The sequence below is a fragment of the Sphaeramia orbicularis genome, chromosome 16 (genome assembly GCF_902148855.1).
Source record: "Sphaeramia orbicularis chromosome 16, fSphaOr1.1, whole genome shotgun sequence".
Classification (NCBI taxonomy): domain Eukaryota; kingdom Metazoa; phylum Chordata; class Actinopteri; order Kurtiformes; family Apogonidae; genus Sphaeramia; species Sphaeramia orbicularis.
Window position 1 is genome coordinate 30,070,339 of NC_043972.1, and position 22,333 is coordinate 30,092,671.

The 22,333-nt window shown below is 38.5% G+C and overlaps 1 protein-coding gene across 4 annotated transcripts in view; it reads right to left on the reverse strand.

Moving 5' to 3' along the window:
• The window catches only part of ptprub (protein tyrosine phosphatase receptor type Ub), a 222,130-nt gene that overhangs the window by 21,807 nt on the left and 177,990 nt on the right, over positions 1-22,333 (reverse strand). For 2 of the 4 annotated variants that reach the window (XM_030157989.1, XM_030157987.1), the window contains 5 exons: positions 10,883-10,955; positions 10,707-10,783; positions 7,846-7,863; positions 5,646-5,682; positions 2,599-2,696 (listed from right to left, as the gene is read on the reverse strand). In XM_030157989.1, coding sequence (XP_030013849.1) covers positions 2,599-2,696; positions 5,646-5,682; positions 7,846-7,863; positions 10,707-10,783; positions 10,883-10,955 — 303 coding nt within the window. The remainder of the gene's footprint in view (positions 1-2,598; positions 2,697-5,645; positions 5,683-7,845; positions 7,864-10,706; positions 10,784-10,882; positions 10,956-22,333) is intronic. The other 2 variants (XM_030157990.1, XM_030157988.1) reach the window with 1 other exon arrangement.

Consider the following 22,333-nt stretch of genomic DNA (forward strand, 5'->3'; position numbering starts at 1 on the left):
CTGTTTTTCATGAGCATCTGATGCCTTTATAAACATCTACATTTTACATTGTTGACCCAGTGAAAAACCCACTACCTTTTTTTTCCCTTCAATCATCAAAAAATAAACTATTATAAAAAAAAAAAAAAAACATACACGCTTCCTTTCCTTCAGTCTACTTTTGTGCTTTTAGTGTTTTCCATTATGTTCTAAATCTAATAATCAGCTGAGTGAAAAATGTGAAACGTCTCAAAGGAATAATCCAAACAAACAGCAACATTACAATGTACCATTCTAATTCATACGGTAAAAAGTGAATATATGCAAATATTTGTATATTTGCTGGTTTAACCACAAAAGAGATTAGCCTGACATTTAATAAGTGAAAATGCATAGAGGTTCCACAAATACTGAGAATGAGGAAAAAACAAAAATAACCAGTTCTGCAGATATTTCATTTCAGAGAGCAGAGAAAAGAAAAGCTCTATAATCACATAATGGTAGAAAGCATAATGAACAGGACAACCGCAATCTTTTTCACCAACATCAGGCACAAAGGAGGTAATTTTTTATTTAATGGAGGTGTTATTTGGATTCAGCCACACCATTACTCATTTGTTGACTGTTCCCGGAATTGTTAGGATGGAGAACCAAATTGGGTGTAGAGCTAGTGCTGTAAAAATGGTGTCATTTTAACCATCTGCTGAGGTAATATATTTTTCTAGCCCAGACTGGAAAGGATGGGGGCACTTAGAGCTGAATTCATACACTACAGGTATTTATGTGAGGTGGAAAATAAGAGTACTGCACTAAACTATTGCTATTAAGGTTGTGTATGCAAGGACAGGGGCTTTAAAAGCATGGCAGAGCAGACGTTTTTAATGCATCATAAGTAGTTTATAGTACATTTAATGGACTTAATGTTCATTATGATGTGAAATTCCATAACACTTGATCGCAATTTTATCATGTTGTCATTAACAGACATACAAGGTGCAGTCTACATTATACTCCTGAACTGCATTTGAACACTTACAAACTCAATTTCAGTTGCTTAGACATGCTTATAATGTGCTTTTCTGATATTCAGTTGTCAGTAGTTCTTAGAGTCTGATAATGAAATTACTATGTTACATGTTAAGGTTCTCATTTTAACAAAACACCTGTTGTAATCCGTGTACCTTCACTGTAAAAAAGGATAATAGATGCATAAACGAAAAGGAAAACCAGCCACTGACAATTGACCTTTCATGGTGATGACCTAGTGTTTAAAAATCCTTGTACTTCTGTACTTCAGAGGCAGAAGCAAGCAAGTTGTCTCAATTTATCTTTGCATATGTAAAAATACACTTGTTTTAACCCTGACTCAGTGACTTTTGTGTTTTAATTCAAACTGTCCAAACGTCCAAGACAGGTCTCTGCTGCAGTTGTAATTTGTGGAGTGAACATACATTTAGGACAGTGGCGCCCAACCTTTTTTGGCTCGTGACCCCATTTTTACATCACAAATTTCTGGCGACCTCAGACATTCAAAATGGAAACATTTTTTTCTTGGAGATGTCTTAGTGGAGCCAGGCGGGCAAAGAAATCTTTCCATTTTCTGTTCGGTCCAGTGTTCTGACTGTGACTGTGTCCGGGCAGGTTGAAGCGTAGTAACACACAGTCACATGATCGGGTCAATCAAGATATGCCCTCTCAGATATTTTATTTGAACTTGATTCATATTAGGAAAAGTGTGTGGTATTTTAATTATAATGAAATATACAGGGTGGGGAAGCAAAATTTACAATGAACATTTAGTTGTTTTTTCTCAGCAGGCACTATGTCAATTGTTTTGAAACCAAACATATATTGATGTCATAATCATACCTAACACTATTATCCATACCTTTTCAGAAACTTTTGCCCATATGAGTAATCAGGAAAGCAAATGTCAAAGAGTGTGTGATTTGCTGAATGCACTTGTCACACCAAAGGAGATTTCAAAAATAGTTGGAGTGTCCATAAAGACTGTTTATAATGTAAAGAAGAGAATGACTATGAGAAAAACTATTACGAGAAAGTCTGGAAGATACTATTAAAGAAGAATGGGAGAAGTTGTCACCCGAATATTTGAGGAACACTTGCGCAAGTTTCAGGAAGTGTGTGAAGGCAGTTATTGAGAAAGGAGGACACATAGAATAAAACATTTTCTATTATGTCAATTTTCTTGTGGCAAATAAATTCTCATGACTTTCAATAAACTAATTGATCATACACTGTCTTTCAATCCCTGCCTCAAAATATTGTAAATTTTGCTTCCTCACCCTGTATATTGAATCATTAAAAAATATTTCTATTAGTAATTTATTTATTTATTTTTGATCAATTACTAGAAATTTCAGGCGACCCCAGCTGAAATCCAGGTGACCTCACATAGGGTCACGACCCCAAGGTTGAAAAACACTGATTTAGGATATCATAGAGCTAACATGCACTGCAGGGCCACAAGATCTATACTTGTCAAAAGGATAAAAGCTTTCCATATGGACACAGAATGTCCCCTAACGTTGAAAGTGGGGTGTTTCTGCACAGTAGGTGGTGACAAGAGGGGAAAAAGGGTGAGTACACATCACTTACCCTGCCAACTTCCACCAGCTTAGTGATCATGACAATGCTGAAACAATTTTCCTGCCACACCATCCTCCAAAAATCATACAGTGTCTCTTGCTTCGGTCCTAGTCGGCAGTGAGAGGAAATAACAGACAGAGCCAAGAAAAAGGAGAGAGAGAGAGAGAGAGAGAGAGAGGAGAGAGAGGAGAGAGAGAGAGAGAGAGAGAGAGAGAGAGAGAGAGAGAGAGAGAGAGAGAGAGAAGAGAGAGAGAGAGAAGAGAGAGAGAGAGAGAGAGAGAGAGAGAGAGAGAGAGAGAGAGAGAGAGAGAGAGAGAGAGAGAGAGAGAGAGAGAGAGGAGAGAGAGGAGAGAGAGAGAGAGAGAGAGAGAGAGAGAGAGAGAGAGAGAGAGAGAGAGAGAGAAAAACAGCAGCATCAAAGCCTGTCTGCAGAAGGGAGTTCTTACTGTTGTGAAGTCTCCTCTTAATGTGACCTAAGTGTCCTTCCTCAGACGGCAGGTTACTGATCTTGCAAGATTGCGCCGTCAATAAAGTTATTGGGAATTCCAGGCAGAGGGAAGGGGCGATGGGTGATAAAACAACAGCAGTAGCTGATGATGAAAGCCTGGGGGACCATCAGTCACTCATTGTCATCTGAGGGGAAGACGTTTAGAACGCTAGACACAACGTTCAAACGGGGATCACATAGAAAAGTAATGCTCTGAGAGACAAAAACACTGCTGACACCTTTTTTTTTTTTTTTTTTTTCTCCTGCTGCAAGTTTTATCTGCTGTTCTCTGTCTCTGTTGCAGAGGGAAGAGGAGGCGCTGGTGCAAGATAAGCAGATGAGCAGACCTTGAGTGACTTTGTGATGGTAGCTCCCTAGAAACTGACACCCCTTAGGGTTTAGAAACAGTGGAAACTCACACACCCGCACACAAACACACACACGCACATACACACACAGGGTCCAAATGTCCATCAAAAGTGACTTTGTATTTGAGCAACAGAGGGTGAACTAACGGTGCTTTTTCCACCACATGGTACAGGCTCAACTCCGCTCAGCTCTAGTGTAGGTGCTTCATTTTTCATGACGGATAAAGATATAGATGCATACCTTGTCAGTGTTGCTGGTTGTCATAGCGACAACACTTGGTAGTACTGCTGTCATCTTCATGTTTTGTGGGTTGTATTATAATTAATGGTGTAGTACAATAAATTAAAATACAGTAATACAAATGAAATGCATCTGAGAGGAAATGCTCGGATCCTTTTTTTTTTTTTTTTTTTTTTTTTTTTTTACATTTTTCTCTTCTGAATTATTTACTATATAACTTTCAGTCACTGAGTGTGCATGTGTGCTAATATTTCTCATAAAAGGCACAATATACACAGTTTCACGAGAAATATAGGAATGTTGCAAGTCAATACAATTCCAATGCATTCTGATAAAATCCTTGTTGAGAAATTAAAAACACTAAAAAAGCTCATTGTGTCATTACTTCTGAAGCCAAATGCAGCAAAACTGAAAAAGCTGTACATATTCACTCAGTTAATATACACTATATAAACTAAAATATTAGCACATATCACACTTACAACTCATAGGACTTCTCATTTCTATTGATTTACAATAGTATTATGATACAAATATTAAAATTACTCTTGTCGTGTCAGTAAATGAAGTGAACAACTAAAGTGAAAACAAACACATTTTGTTAGTGTAGGTGACAATTAAAACAAAATGAATCATCAAGACAACATCAAATCATGTGTTGCATTGCTATTCATTGCAATCTAAATTATTATTATGATGTTTTTCATTATTGTTATTTAGCACAGTAAAACAGCTGAATACAATGCGTCCTAATACTTTTGTCCACATAGTGTACTACATTGCGTAATGATCAGTTCATCAGTCTGGGGTTATTCTGCTCACACACAGATGGACATCAGTGGAAACAATACCCTGCTCTGCCCCACTTTGCTGTAGTGGAGGATAATAAATATAATGAAGGCTCAAAAAAAAATGCTGAAAGAATCAAAGAGATTATATGCTCTGACAAATCAGTAGTCATACTTTCCTTAACATACAAATTACAGTAAAACCAGGTGTACAAATGATGGACTATAGCAGAGATTACTAATTTACATCTGTAGATCTTAGTTAACGAAAACAGACCATTACCAGTAACAGAGCACAAACAAGTGGTGCCAGGCACAACAAACCCCGCTCCTCGCATGTATTGTAGCTTACTTTGGCATCGATCCAGCTGATGTCATCATGTCTATGCATGTGGTGATGTCAGCATATCAATTGCATCTATATATGTGCCAAGTTTGAAGTAAATTGAAACAAAATTGACGTTTTTATAGACATTTGAAATTTTTCCCATTATAAGTAAATGGGAGAAAAAAAAGATTTTAAAAATTCATAAAAAATTTCAACTTCGACCTACTTTTCCCAAAATGTAAAGACATCTATTCTGGGTCACTGGCAACGTATAAACCCAATTTGGTATGAATTCAACCATTAGTTTTGCTGCTACAGACATGTGAAATTTTGCCCATTATAAGTATATGGAAAAAAAAAAGATTTAAAAAATTCATAAAAAATTAAAACTTCGACCTACTGTTCCCAAAATGTAATGAGATCTATTCTGGGTCACTGGCAACCTATAAACCCAATTTGGTATGAATTCAGCCAATAGTTTGGCTCACATTCACTGCTTGTGCCTGATGTAAAACCAAAATAGTGAGTCAAGTCGAGGTGTACCATGTGGTGCAAAAACTCTCTACAACGGTGAGAATAGAGCTCCACTTACCGCAGGGACTAAGAAACTATAATTAATGTGTTTAATTATTCACCTTTTCTGGCTATTAATACAGTAACATCGCAAACACAGCCTTCACGGGCGGCAGTCACATTGTCACCTTTAGATGATTTTGGCAAGGGACTGAGCATGAGTAGGCTCATTGGCTGGATCATCTTCAATTTATTACAACCCGACAAAAGGTGTTCACCATCCTGCACACACATGCTTTCACACACGCTCTAGCCTTGCTGGGATACTCACCCTGAGTGGCGATGAAGTGGTTGGATCGATGGTAGCCCTGAAAGAGAGAAGAGAGATGACATGCTGAGTAAGCCATCTGCGCCTCAGGCACAGCTGTACAGGGAGGGTGTCTTTCTCTCTGTCTCCCCCTTTTCTTACCGGCTTTTTAGAATTCAACTCTCCTGCTGACCCACTCTCTGTAACTGTGAATTGTGTTTCTTATATAATTTCCAGTGCTGTCTGACCTATTGCTGACTCCAGACCATGTGTTTGCCCTCAGAGATTCTGCAGAGTTTGGAGCAGTTCAGGCCAATGGTACAAACAGCATGTAAACAAATTGCTGATAAATATATGGTAAGTGACCCCTGCAGTACCGTTTTTTTTAAGACTAGCTGACTGAACAATACCTGAAACCTTGTGACAGTTTAATAAAGATATGATAAAGAAACTAAAAATGCAGACTCAATTTCAGATGTCCCGTTTATTTATCAAACTCTCCGAGTGCTGGCCCATAAAACCAAATCAATTTTCATTGAAGATACAATATGTACTGCCGTGTATCTAGAATGATGAATTGACTCTCTCTCTCTTTTTTTTTTTTTTTTTTTTTAGGAAACTTCCTCTTTTAATAGTCTCACTCTTGTCACAAAAGGGTAGTGTGTGTTCTGTCTTGAAAACAAATAAAATCAGTGACAAAGCTGCATACACATCTATGACGTAAATTCTTAACATCACCACCAACATAAACAGTCTGAAATGTATAATAAAATATCCTGAGATCCTGTATGTCAAAGAGCGAGCCTTTGACATACCAGACAGACATCTTAAAAGATGAGAATGGAGTGAATATGAACGAACGATGAGATGTCACCGTTACAGCCTTGCGGGGCATAAACACAACAAAAACCACCCGGGGGACTTGAAAACACAAAACATTTTAACCCTTAAAGACCATCCCTAAGTGATGTATTAGACATTTATTATAATACTGTCCCTTACATTTTGCATTTTTCGGTGAAAATCAGGTATCTTCCTATATTTAACTTATTGACCATGTAGACGTTCATAAAAACTCAGAGTAAATTCAAAGGTTACTATATCAAAACAGAGAACACTGAAGAAAAAATGTAAAAACTGAAGGTAAAATAAAAAACCTGTGACTGCTATTTGTCAAACTACATGGGTTTTATTGGTAATTGTTGTAGAACTGAACTGACTGTGTTTCAAGGTACAGCACAAAACTGACTGAATGTCCAAAAAAGAGACATCAGATGCTGCTGAAGAGCTCAAAAACTGCATTTCACCTGAATTATTTAAATGTATTGATAGTATTAGTGGTTCAACGGTTATTAAACATTTCAGATCTGCAGATGGTTTTGGTTGCCAGCGGCTGTTTAGGTCTTTGAGGGTTAAACAAACTTTTCAGAGAAAATCCTGAAAATACCTCCTTCTTCCCTAACTTAGAGGAGATGAAGAACCTATTCCTGAAATACTTCCAGAAAATCACACGGATGTTGTGCGATGTCTGATTTCATTTAGAGAAGGGCACCTAGAAAGATAACTGATGCTGCTATTACCTTGCATGGCTCTGTGGACTGGAGAAGCCAGGTCAAAAATAATCTGAATAAACTCCCGAGCCCTTCAGCTCTCATCAAATCAGCATGATGGGGCAATCCACGCTGATAGCAGTTTTTATCTTTTCGCACAGGGCATCTTCTTAATATGTTGAGTCTGTCCACGTTGCTGATGGATTGCTAAACTGAATTGCATCCAGTCAGATAAACGGGGACATGTTTGAAATGGAGATGGATGACCAGTGCTGTGAGGCCTGCTATCCACAATTCTCTGGCCCTAGCCTACACCGTCAGCATGAATGCTACCACTCTTCCACTTAAAACAGTCGCCATAGCAACTGAACTTCTTGAGTCTTGGCCACTTACAAGAACTATTAACGACAACAGGGTCCTCTATCCAGAGAGGACACATTTCCTTGTGTTCTTTTAAAAACATTAGCTAAAAGGGCACGGTGGTTGTTTTTTTTTCTATGCTATTCTCGTTTAGTTTTTATTTTTTTCACCAAGTGTGCACAAACCTGATACTCGCTGACCTCTGAGCTTTTGTGGATAGAGGATAGTGGAAAAAATAGAGGGGAGTGGAAAGAGAAAAGGGAGGAGAAAAATAGAGCGATGGCAGGCAGAAGAACGAGCAGTGAAGTACTTACTTCCCTGTTAATCCGAATCTACAGGGTCCAAGGTCGAAGGAAGTGGGAAGGGGAGTAGAAAAAGAAGACATATAGGCTAGTTAATGAAAGAAGCTTTTGGTAAATAGGATGTATGGTCACAGACATGTTGGTAGAGGTGTGTGTGTGCGAATGTGTGTTTTAAGTATGTATTGTTTAATTCCGTAATGCCTCAGTGGGATTAGGGTTTTTATTTTGACGTAAGTAGGAAAAGTACTCCTGCCATGTCTCACACATTCAATGGCAATTTACTCAGATCAGCCATGACATTATGACCACTCACAGGTAAAGTGGTATTAACGTTGATAGTCTAATTACAATGATATGTGTCAGTGGGGGGGTTATATTAGGCAGCAAGTCCATGTTTAGTCCTCGAAGTTGATGTGTTGGATACAGCAAAATGGGCAAGAGTTGGGATCTGATCAACTTTGACAGGGGTGAAATTGTGATCTCTGAAGGTGTGCTGTGGTATCTGAACCCAGACGTTGACAACCAATCCATGAAGTCCTGGAAGTAGAGAGGTGGGCCTGCGTGGTCCATTTTTGGTCAGTACTAACCACTGCAGACTGGGAACATCCAACAAAACCTGCAGTTGTGGAGATGCTCTGACCCGGTCATCACCATCATTATTTGGACCTGGTCAAAGTCACTCAGTTCCTGATGTTGCTTATTTTGTTTTATCCAAGACATCAGCTTTGAGAACCATATGTTCCCTTGCTGCCTAATATATCCAACCCATACAAAGGTAATAATCAATATCGTTACCATTTCTCCTGTCAGTAGTCAGAATGTTAAGGCTGATCAGTGCATATGATGTAGTTTGTTGCATTTTGTAACAACTGGTACTAGTTTGGGAACTAGGAAACTAATGCGCTGAATTTTAAGTGCCTTTAGAAAGACTAACAATCTAATATAAGTAAATATTCCCTGTTTGACCCTAAAGCTTGGTTCCTAATCCTTAGTGATTCTGTAAATACATTTAATAGTTTAGACAACAACTGGGATAAAAGGCATTATCTATCAGACTGTAACACTGAAAATCTAATCCCAGTAACTCTAACACTTTAGGACTGTTTGGAGTGGAAACCAAAGGAAAATAAGCAAGCATCTGTCATCTCTAAGTTCTGCTTGGTGCACAAGACGATGTGATTACACCTTTATCCCAACTGAGCTCTGCCTACTTTAGACCAAAAAAAAAAAAAAAACAGGGACCCAAACCGCAAATGAAATAATATTTATTACATGGGATTTTCAGTTCATTTATAACCTGATGTGTGGGCTTCCGTGAGTTGGTTTTGTGGCCACGCTACATCTGCCATTGTTTTGACATCTTTTAAGACCTTGTTACTCTGTATATGTAAATATAAAGACTGGCTGCTGGGAGCTACCGAATTTGCATGCAAGGTTTTATACATTTTCAAGTAACACATGCTAAAGTCAAACAGTGATTCAGTGCTGTAAGTACAAGAGTGCTTACATTTTCTCACGTCTGTTTTGAAAGTGCAATAATGTTGCAGGAAAAAGAAAAAAAATAACTTTTACATTTAACCTCTGCTGAAATAATCACGGGCTATCCAAAACACGCTCCACTGTGGCTAAGTACTTACAAACTCAGCTTGCCAGGTCAGCCTTGTCAGGGAGTAAAACCACTGGCTCTGACACAGTAGTGGCACATTGAGTGGTGTTTTCCCTCTAATGCCTGCACCTCAGTGCCCCACCAGCTAATGCAGACCCTCACAATAACTACATTCCTAACAGCAGGCCAGCGTTTTAATGCCCTTGCATCGTAATGAACCCTCTAAAAGCATCTCACCACTGGCCATTCTCTGCAGAGAAACAAAAGAGAGGAAAAAAGCTATCTAATGTCAAGCTTTTTGTTAATATTATTTCCTCTGCACAAGAAATTCACCTAATTTTTAGTAAATGGTAATTTTCTGTAATACCAGTCATATTTCAAAGTGGTTTATTGTTGTAATCTCACCGGAGATTCTTTAACCTCATATCAACCTCAGACAACAGTCGGAGCACATCATCTTAGCTCAGGTTCTAACAGAGTAGCATATTTACTTTGTAGAATCCCAATGAAAGGTGTGAAAAATAAATCTTGTGAGCTAAACAAATCGTACGACTAGCACTCTTCCCCTGATACGTCTCAAACAGCAACAACCGAAGAGTATGACACAGGCAAAACAAATACAAATATACAACTGCAGTAAATCTGCCAGCGAACATTAACTTCTTCCAAATGTCAGATTTTTTGTTTGGTAATGACTTCCATCTGAGCTAACCTGAGCTTCATCTAGTTTTATGAATGGGGACACGTATGAATGAGAGTGTGTGAGACACATTAGAGACATGTACGTACATGTATTTCATATGATCAGTGACAATGTTACTGTGGCGCTGCATGTGTGGCAGACAGTTAAGGTGAAGAGTGGAAAAGGATCATCTCCTCCTGGGCCCATCCAGAGATTGAATAACATCAATCAGGTTTATTTAATTTAGGAGGATTTGTGGCATCTTACAGAAAGGTTCATCTCCTCTGCCAGGCATTAAATGCATTTATTCCACTCTGTTTTAATAAAAGTGATAGAGTTAGTCTGGGTCAGGGATTCACCGCAGCAATTGACAACCGTGGCATCTGGCAAAACACCAATAGGACGGGGGTTTGATTGGATGAGAGCTGCCAGGTGAAAGTGGGCCAGCAGACTGGTGGGCTTACAGGAATGAAAGAGATGGACTGTGGCTTTGCAGGGTGTGATAGATAGAGTACAGAGATTCAGTAGAGGCTAACTGTTTGTATCCCATGTCAAACAGTAGCAGAAAAAGAGGATTAGACTCACATCAATGTAGTTAGCGTTAATGTAGTCTGAGTTGGGGTCTCCCAGGAGAGGGTGGAGCTTGACTCTGTGCCGGTCATCTAAAAGGGATGGGAATAGAAGCCCAGAGGAATGTCGAAACAAAACATTTTCACCATATTTTCTGTATTTTACACTAAAAATGTTTGTTGATGACTTACATCCCAGCAGCGTGTCATGCCTGCCTTGGGTTTTGTCCTTCTTTTTAGTGCAGTCCCAGCCATCGAAGAAGCTCTGCAGAGACAAACACACACTTGTTGCAGATTCCAGTAACATGGTTCTTCGTTATTAAGCATTCATACATCTTAGATAAACACTAATCACAGCTCCAGTACATCTTTTCTTCTGTCCTATGGGTGATAAAATAAATCATATTTCATGGTTAACATGATAAAATCCAGCACATCTTTAAAGCACAACTGAGATTAAGATGCACCATATCCATAGAGAGGCTTGATGCCTTATGCATGACAAAACCAAACCATCATATCATCCTTGTACGGTTCTGTAGCCCACATGAGTCATGGATCCCTAGTTGAAACAATTCTTTAGTGAACTCACGGGTTGTTGTTTTTTCATGCAGTTTCAGTATTAAGAGTGTCAACATCTACCCACGCGATCTTAAGTTAATTTTATGGCTACGTAACTCATGAATTACTTGAAAAATATCCCCTCATCTTTCAAGAAATATTTAGAGCAACAAAATAAGATTAGAATATCACTCTGAGTACACAAATTTCCACCAAAATCAGTAGTAGTAGTAGTAGTAGGCTCTTAAACAATAATATGTGCAATATTTGAGGGATGTGTGGGTGAGAGAAGAGTCTATAGTTTCCATATGCTGTATTTTATTGTTTTTACATTGTGTGCTTCAATATTTGTTTTTATATTTATATTTATTGCCATTTATTGTTGCACTTTGGTAGGGCAGCCTGAACTGATTTTCTTGTAACATGGAGAACAATGACAATAAAGCCTATTCTAGTACACTGATGTTTTCTTCACAAATAATTAAGTCACACACAAAAAAACTACACTATGAAGTGCATTATCTGTATTTTTTGTCATTTGGTTAGTTTACTTTTCATTATTTAGCTGTTACTAGTATAAGTTATAAACTAGACAGGCTGTTCCTATGTTAAAGTATGAAACATGAAAGCAGTTTTTGTGCAGACGGACAAACAAGAGCGATCACACAGCATTGCTGATGGAGATAAAATACTGCTGCTTAATGTAAATGCAACTCTAAATGAAGCAATGTCATTATGGAGAAAGAGGAATGACAGAAAATATCATCAATCCACTCATTTTAACTGAAAAAAAAGAAGCTGATCAAACAGCAGATGGATGTTCAGCCGTATATAACACATCGTACTCAGCAACATACCTCCTTTCTCCCTATCATCTATGTGTCTGCATGAGTGTACTTACGATTGCTCACGTCGTTCTAAGACACTTAGGTGTCCACTGTGTGGCTAAATTAAGCCAGCAAACAGCCTCTTCCAATACACAAACACACACCCCATACCAGTCTACCCCCTGTGGCTTTTCCAGCCACCAGGGGAATTTGGTGAAACTCTGCCCAAGTCTGCATGCTGAGCAGGGGATTACAACACAGTTCTCCCCACAGAGAGCCAAGTACCAGCCAAATCCTGCCTGGGATTATGCACTCCTCCTCACTGTTTCTCTCTTTCATGCACTCCCTCTTGGGGTCTGCTTCACATTTTCTAAATCCATTTTTACCTCCTTCTACCTTTTTCCAACTTTCTCCCTGTCCACCTCTTCCTTCTTTTTCTTCATCCACTCCTATATTTTTTGACATAAGGTCTATGGGCTCTCTTTGTTTTCTCTGCTCCCACTACTGCCGTGCTCAGCCCTCCAGAGAGAGGATAGCAGCAGGGAGAGGAAACACAGAAATAACAGTGAGAGAATAGCAGACTATTTAAAGCAAACAACACAGAGCTGGGAAAAATCGATTAGATGCCCTCATTACCAGGGGTGGGTTGGTTAAGAGGATCACATAAAATGACTAAAGTGAGATGAAAGGAATTATGACACTGTCAAGTACAGTCTCAAACTACCGCACTCATGGGACAGTAACTAATCCAGAAGCACATTTTATTCTTATCATTATCCCACAGTGTGTGCGTTCATCATCACTTACAGACAGATGCATTGATCTTCATGAGACATACTATACTGACTATGAATATCTATAAGTGAGTAGGTATTAATGCATCTTTCACTCATTATGAGAAATGAGTTTTTGCTTCTTATGGCAGTGATCATGCCTCCTGTCTCCAATCATGGACATATTATCCTCCAATAGATTCACCCATGGTTCAGTTTAGCTCATCATTGCATTTTTACGCCGATGACACAACAATTTACTCGGTGCCACTTTAGCTCCCGGCTGCTTCTGAATGACTACACACCTCACTGTAGCCGCTTCTTAAAATGAATAAAACCAAATGTATGATCTTCTATAGCACAGGTGTCAAACATGCGGCCCGGGGGCCAAATCCGGCCCGCCAAAAGGTCTAGTCCGGCCCTTGGGATGAATGTGTGAAATGCAAAAATTACACTAAGATATTAACAATCCTTTTAGTTCAGGTTCCACATTCAGACTAATTCAATCTCAAGTGGGTCAGACCAGTAAAATACGATCATAATAACATATAAATAATGACAACTCCAAATTTTTCTGTTTGTACAGGGTGGGGAAGCAAAATTTACAATGAACATTTAGTTGTTTTTTCTCAGCAGGCACTACGTCAATTGTTTTGAAACCAAACATATATTGATGTCATAATCATACCTAACACTATTATCCATACCTTTTCAGAAACTTTTGCCCATATGAGTAATCAGGAAAACAAACGTCAAAGAGTGTGTGATTTGCTGAATGCACTCGTCACACCAAAGGAGATTTCAAAAATAGTTGGAGTGTCCATAAAGACTGTTTATAATGTAAAGAAGAGAATGACTATGAGCAAAACTATTACGAGAAAGTCTGGAAGATACTATTAAAGAAGAATGGGAGAAGTTGTCACCCGAATAGTTGAGGAACACTTGCGCAAGTTTCAGGAAGCGTGTGAAGGCAGTTATTGAGAAAGAAGGAGGACACATAGAATAAAAACATTTTCTATTATGTCAATTTTCTTGTGGCAAATAAATTCTCATGACTTTCAATAAACTAATTGGTCATACACTGTCTTTCAATCCCTGCCTCAAAATATTGTAAATTTTGCTTCCCCACCCTGTAAATGTAAATATTTTAATGTAGTTACACTAAAACAAAATATAATTTTGCAAAAAATGTGAATAACCTGAACAAATATGAACAACCTGAAATGTCTTAAGAAAAGTAAGTACAATTCTAACAAGATTCTTCCTGTTAGTAAATGTTTTGTGTATTTGTAGATCCACTGTGATCTGTACAATATAATGTACATGTGTAAATGATAAACTGAGGCATAATATTGTTAAAATGACATTTATTTTTTCAGTTTGTTAATGTCATTCACATTGTTTGAAAGGATAGTTTGTAGATGTAAACATTTTCATCATGTAAATTTACTTTTTTCACTCTAAAACATAGAGAAAAGTTTGGAGTCGACATTATTTATATATTATTATGTTTTATTGTTATATGTGTTATATTATTTTACTGATCCGGCCCACCTCAGATCAAATTTAGCTGAATGTGGCCCCTGAACTATAATGAGTTTGACACCCCTGTTCTATAGAGTCCAGTGTCTGACCTCTGACCCAGGGGGAAGCAACTGAAAAAGCATCGTCCTGTAAATATTCAGGTGGATGATAAGCTGTACGCTGAAGTGCATATTGAGCACCATGTAAAGAAACCTAAGGTCAGGCTGGGCTTTACTATGAAAATAAACCCTGCTTTACACTATCAGCATGGAAACGACTAAGTATTTTAGACGATGGAGACATTATTTACATAAATGCTGCCTCTTGTGCACTGTGTTGTTTGGCCTCTGTGCATTATAGCGCCTTACAGTTTATATCCAATACCCATCACTGTGGACTGGATATGGTTTCCTGGCCTATATTAAGCTTGAGGAAATAAAACAATTCATATGTTTTATTTATGAAGCATTGCTGGGTAAACTCTCATCTTATTGGTGTCATTTTGTATCACTCCTCTGGTTGGATTCTGTGCAACATTCCTAGTGTTCATACACAACTTGGAATAATCTTCAGAAGATTCTACAGCAAAATGTTTTTGTTTGCTTGGGTGAATTTAAAACTTTAACAGACTATGTAACTAAAAAGTGGTTAACTTCTATTCCTAAATAAAGTTTGTCTCATGTTCCTTCCCTTCTGTTTCCTCATCCTTGTTGTTATCTGTTACTTTTGTTGGTGTCATATTCTACACATCTTTGTTATGTTTTCTATAGATCTTTGTCATGTTTTGTCATGGACACCAGCTCAGTTACATTCTCAAGGGACTTCCTGGTTAAGTAAAGATTAAATAAACAAGCATCCTCTTCTGGACGACGCCATAACCTTATTTCACATTTTTTCTACCTGTACTTTTTATATAGAAATATTCGATTTCTTTATTTGATATGAAAAATCAGCAATTCCCAGAATCCCTTAAAGATAAATCATAAACCAATCTAAGGTGTCTGTAGTGTCATACATGAGTTATGAAAGAATGGAAAAATCTGTTAAAAATTGCAAAAAACAAGCCTTAGCCCTTAATACAGCATGACATAGTAATTCAGTAACCCCGAGTCACAAGTAAATGTTGAATCAATGAATCCATCATCCTTCCTAACCTTAGCCTCAAGGTATAAAGTGTAAAAATGAAACTTTTGAGCTCTCCACTAAAGCCCTGCTGTTGTTGGGTGTTTATTTGTCCGTTTCTGCAGTGGGAATATGACTGTGGTGACAGCAGCTGCCACACATACAGGTCCCTTTACAACTCACTGTAAATTCTTGATCAATGTTTTGCAGAACACAGGTATTCTTCAGGGAAATAAAAGCATATACCTGTCTGGGGAGTGTAATATGATACTCCTCATCATTTTCCTTCATAATGGAGAGAGACACTCCATCAAAACACATATACTAGCACAAGGAAGAAAAAAACACAAAGAGGTGTGTATTGATTTTTTTGAGTGGAGTGGAGTTTTGCCCGTGAGGGACAGTTTAATGAGTCTACAAGCAGAGTTCCAGAGGGGAAAACCATGAACCAGAGACAAAAGATGTTTTCTCTTTTTTATGAATGCCACAGGCGGTGGGTGACAGCGATGGACTTCTCTCTAGGGTGTGATTTCAACTCTCAGTTACAATCGTTCCACTAGGGAAAGGTATTCAGAGATCTGGGCCCTTCATTATGTGCCCTGAATCATACAGATAGGGACAGCAGCTGCTGTAACAGCAGGGGTGGGATAAGCAATATTCTGCAAAAGAAATATTTCAGGAATTTCATTTTCATTTCAGAAGAGTGAAAAAAGAAGTTTACTACAAGCATCAAACTTGGATCTATTCCGTGTAAAATGATCAATATACATATGAACAGACACATTTCCATTTTGACAAAGTTTGAAAATTTTAACTAAGTTTATAAATCCCAAGAATCAGTGCAACCTGAGCTAATTGTTTATGACGTTACAGACAATAATGGGGGGATATTAGAACCCTAAATAAAAAAGAACATGGATATGACTCATTAAAAATTGCCATTTAAATCACATTTATGCAGTGGCTCCCAACCTTTTTTGTCTCATGACCCCATTTTAACTTCACAAATTTCTGGTGACCCCAGACATTCAAAACAGAGATTTTTTTTTGTTGCTAAAATTACGTTGTCTTTGATCATGTAATAGTTTGCTGTGCTATGTTGCAAGTAAATGTTAATTTTAGACAATATTTAGTCTATAAAATGTGTATTATTATAGACAGAGGCAGAAAAGCCAGGTGTAGATTACTGCACAAAGTGAGAATTTTATATGTACAGTCAGTCCAGTTTGTATTTACAAAGCTGACAATTAATACTGAACAAACAATAACTCAAACTATGAATTATGAAAGAGCTGCAGCATCTGAAACTGACCACAATGAACATTTGACAGATAAACAGTACCACAGTGCTACAGTTTCAGCTGCACAGTTTGTCATGTCCTTTGTGATTATCTCTCTCAACTCACCATATATTTTTATTAGTAAGTCTTTTTTTTTGTTTTTTATCAATTACTAGAAATTTCAGGTGACCCCATTTGAATTCCAGGCGACCCCATGTGGGGTCCTGGCCCCAAGGTTGAAAAACACTGCATTAATGAAAAGTACACAACATAAAAGCTACTTGGACCTTCCACCTTCTGGTCATGAGTTACATCAATTCGTTTTTTTTCTGTCAGTACATATCCCTAAACACTGTTTGTATCATTCCCCTTCCCTATCCAGGAAGACACACACACACACAGCATTAGTGCCATACCTTATATCAGAATATAATACTCTACATACTACACTGTTCAATTTCCACGCTTCAATGATCAGTTGGACTTAAAGCGAAAACACACACAGCATTAACATTTTAGATACTGGAAGAAAAAAATAATCTGACCCTAGCTAAATCAGGCATGTCAATTCCACATCTGAACATGGAATTCTTCCTTACACAAAGCCCACTGACAAATAAACCTAAGTAGCAAAGGCCATCAGCTTGGCTCAAAATTGTTCAAAAATGTTTCAGATGCATTCTTCACATTCAAACATCCTTTTTATGGGTTGTGACAGTTTCTCCCTGTACCTGGTTTCCATTTTAGAAATATCTGGATGAAATCGTTCACCATGCTCATCATTTAAATTACCCAAATGGTGCAGGGAACAAAAAAAAAAACAAAAACCCAAGGTGCAAATGGAGGAACATTCTGTAACCCATTTCCATGCTTTTAACATGTCCTCAATTAGCTGATCATAATTTGGGACTCATTGTTTGTTCAGAAAATTGTATACCACTTGCACACATTAGGCCCCAAGGTGTTGATGCTAAAGAGCTAAGCTTTGAGCAGAATATAGGATAATCGATGAGTTCTCCAATCTGGGGTTCAATGACAGTTCCAGTATTCTGCTTTGCACCACTTTGGACTGCACCAAGCTTTTCTATGAGGTATTGAAAGTCACCTGCATTTTGATCACATAGAATTTATAGAACTGAAACAATGGTGTGATATACTGTTAAGTCCATAAACTGATCTGTGTGTAGCTAAAAGTCATGACATGCTGGAGAAATGGTGCATGATTTTAGTAAAATGAGTTTTCTTTTGGTAGCAAAATTATTGTTGATCAGTGTCAACATGACTGAAGTCAACACACGTTTCCACTCTGACTGTGTTAACTTACAGGTATATTACAGTCCCTCCAGAAAAATGTGATTATGTGAATGCACAATTCAATGCATAATCAAGCAAATAGTGCACATTATGTGGGGGTCCACATTTTTTCATAAAGGGTGCATATTCGCCGGAATTATAGCATATTTCCACACAAAATACGCAAAATCTCCGGGACTTGCATCATTTTATAATTCACGCATTTTTCCACATAAAGTTTGAAAAATATTGCAATGTAACTTGACAAGAGTAGTGATGTAATATGCAACGTGCAAAATCATCAGCTAATGTGTCCACAGAAGGTAAGTCAGTGTTGCCAACTTGGCAACTTTCTCACTAAAACTGGCAACTTTTCAAATCCTCTTGGTGACTTTTTTTTTTCAAAACCAACTAGCAACCCATTTAGCGACATTTTCTGGTGTTACTGGAGACTTTTCATGTGTTTCAGAGACTCTGACGTGACGTATGATTCTGCAGTTACTGTCCTCAACCAAATGGTGCTTGCTGCAGAACCCAAAGGGTGGAGCTGCACCAGAGTCAGCCCCACCCACCAACAGAGTCAGCCACGCCCACCAGTTCTAAAGAGGCATTTCAAGGAGCGCCCTCTAGTCTGTACATCTACGGCACCACAACTGCATTAAGATATAGGCTATTTGTGGAAGATGGTGATACAGGCTGTTAGTGAATTAATTTAAATCATATCACAATAATTACTGTTATAACATCTGGTCTAATTTACCCAGTTAAATATAAGGAAGTGTACGGATTCCTAGTCCATTAACTGTTCAAATGGGATTATTGCATATGCGCATTTTGCCTTGTACCAAAATCACATAATCCACAGTATTAGAGGACGTTAGTCATTTATATCTCTCAGCACTGTCCCGTGTTGATAGTTAGAACAGATGCACACTCTGATCATCATTCACTGAGATAGCGTAGTGCGTATTAATGTATGAAGTAGGTGTTTAATGATCAGTGTTGGGCAAATTACTTGAAAAAAGTAATTAGTTATAGTTACTAATGACTCTTCCCAAAAAGTAACTGAATTAGTAATAGAATTACTCCTTCATAAATGTAATTAGTTACCAGGGAAAGTAATTATTGCATTATTATTGTGAAAAACCTTCAAATATGTAAAAGGAAACTGATTTTTGGGTGTGTTTCACGGCCCATGGCATAGAGTAGAACAGCAGACAGGTACTTCATACTATAACTGTGGTGAGGCTGGGGTCCACCAGGGCCCGGCTGGGGTCCACATGGGCCCAGCTTTTCCACTACATGAATGCATATCTGCATTTATAGGAAGACGATGCTCCTCCTGGACACAGCAGTAATGTCTCCAGTTCAGTCAGTCGACACTCACTGATAAGTCCTCCCCTAAATTAGCTGCACACGTAGCTGTGTTCAAGTGCATGGGGTGTGCTGGGACAACTCAAACTCGGAGATGTCATTAGTCGTTCAGGTGAAGGCAGCGTGGACAACTCAGACTCATGGGGCACAGAGGTGACGCATGAAGGCAGTGTGGGCAATTTGAACATAAGAACGGCATGTAAACGAATTGGTTGTTATCGTTCACTTAAAAGAGCCGTTCAAAAGACCCGAGTCGTCCGCGAAGGTCACATCTCTCGTGCCTGGCTGAGCGAGCCAGGACAGATAACGGCTGTTAGATGTCAGTGCATAGTAACGCGCCACATTTCAGTGCTGGTAACGGTAACGGCGTTGTAACATTTGAAATAGTAATGAATTAGATTAGCCGTTACTGGAAAACAATAACGGTGTTAGTAATACCGCTATTTTTAATGCCGTTATTCCCAACACTGTTAGTGATCGAGTCCCTCCTCAAGTATTTTGTGTTTTATTTTGCATTCTCAAGCAGAGCAGGACAGATAGCGTAGTTAGTAAAGATGTTAGGAGCTGATGCAGGTGACCAGTTCGAATCAAATCTCAACTTTTGCGTTTTCTATTTCGTATCTATACACACAGTAGGACAGGTGGGCAAAGAGGTTTTGTAGACAAATAAGCCTTAGAATAGCCTATTTATCCAAAAAGTCCTAATAATCACAGCATCATCAGCAAAATCATTAATGCCCCATGTCTGAGGTACTGGTACTTCTTTTGGAAACAGTATTACTTTGTGAAAGAGAAATGACAACCTAAATAATTTTGTAACCTTGTATCTTGTGGCATAATTGTTCCTCACCATCACATTCTGAATGGTTTCCTCCAAGATCCCATTCATAAGGCACTAGGGGTTGCTGAATTGTTTCATGAATATGAAAATGATGTGAATCAAGTGCTATGGCCTTCACAGTCTGCAGAGCGCAACCATTTTTTGTTTGTTTGTTTTTAACAGAAAAGCACACTTCAGTACAGACAGGCAGAGTTGGTCTGTTCACCAACACAGCCTCTGGGTTATCCACTCTACTGCTGCTCTGAGCATTTTTATAATGATAAAAGGGTGTGTAAAAGGTCATAAAACTATATTGAAAATAGACATATATGATTGAGATTTCAAATTATAGCAGTGATAAGTTATGTTATTATTCATTCTTAAAGAACTTTCTGAGGGACTGAATTTAGTTCATATAAAAAGTTCCGTAAAAGGAACCAGACTACCATTCTGCTGTTAGGACGCTGGACAAGACAAGTAGAAAAAAACAAAACAAAAGGAGTGTGATATACTCCCTGAAAAAATGTCCAAATAAAAGAGGATACACAAGCAAAGGTGTCAGAAAAATGGGCAATGATGACTGGGAGTACAGTTGGTGTCGGCTGCTGCCTTATTGGTACAGACAGCTGCCTGTCAGCCAGCTGAGCCCATTAAAAAAAAAGAAAAAAAAAAAAGTTCCATAATTTTCTTAAAAATCCTTTTTTGTCAAAAATTTTAATGGATTTAGAAACTTAACATGTTATACTATTGAACTACAAAAAGTTTTAAGTCATTATTTCAATTCTAATTTTTTGATTCAAAGTCAGTATGCGCGTGACTTGACCCATAAGCATTATGCTTCTGCCTGTGCCTTTTCAGTCACTAACCTGTTGGTAATGTTTGTAGTGTTGACAGTGGTTGTATTATGTAATGACTGAATAAAGAATTTCATCATCATCATCACTGTGGTAACTCCAAAGACCCCAAATTCTTACATACGTAATATTTGTACTGTAGTACATGGGGAAAGAGAGGAGCTGTTGCTATGGCCAACAACAAGGAATTACATGGCTTATGTAATTTCTAACTACACTGCCTCCAAGAACTATTCATGGCTGTATTGTTTTAATCCATTACAGCCTGATGTTTGACTTACACTTTTACGGAGCATTTATGGTTGATTATATACTGCGAAGGAAGGGAAGCCCTGACATTACCACTAAGAGGAGGTTATTTAGGGGTTGCAGGGTGTGGGGATCAAGAGCTCTCTTTTCCTAACACTTCCACCCTTTCATCTTTCTTCCCTTCCCACTCAGACCTTCTAAACTCCCACCCCTTCTTATTTTTGCAACCCTACAATCAGTTAGCAGTGGACAAAAGGCTCAGTAGCCAGAGCACCTCTGGAGACGCTTAACCTCATCAGGCCGGCAGTCCTGACAGGGGTCTTCTTTTGGGCCCAAACGAGGATGATTTATTCATACGTTCAGCAACAGTGTGATCCAGATGCCTTTTTAACCTTGCTAATTAATTTCAGTGGGTGGTGGTAGAGGGCACATGGATGAAGTCGGAGCAGGATTGATGGCCTCCCACACCACTCTCTGCTCACAAGCACCATTCCAAATAACAATGCCTCTTGAAGTCGGCATCAAGCAGATTTTATTCAAAACATGGAGCAATTATAATCTTTATGATCCTCATTACTGACTAAGAGCCCATAAACACCCATCAGTTACATCTCCTGCCTAATACACACCTGCTCACAAACTGGATGATACAAACCACGATAGCACTGACTCTCAGCTCAGACCCTTTTCTGAGGCAAAACCTCCTAGGTCAGACTGTTGAATCGATAATCATTTTTGAGAGCTTGCATATGTCATTGTTCTAACAACTCTATGCCTATAATGGTTTGTAGACAGAGCTTCTGATGAGGCAGAACAAGCTTCATTGCTATTTCAATAGTTCAGGGTCTGGGGAACTAGGAGTCTGGCTGGAGTGGGGAGTGCGGAGAGCCAGAGGCAGGGTGAATGGGAGATGAAGCAGGTGAGGAGTGTGTTGGGGCTTGTACAGGCCAGCGGTGGTCTGGAGCC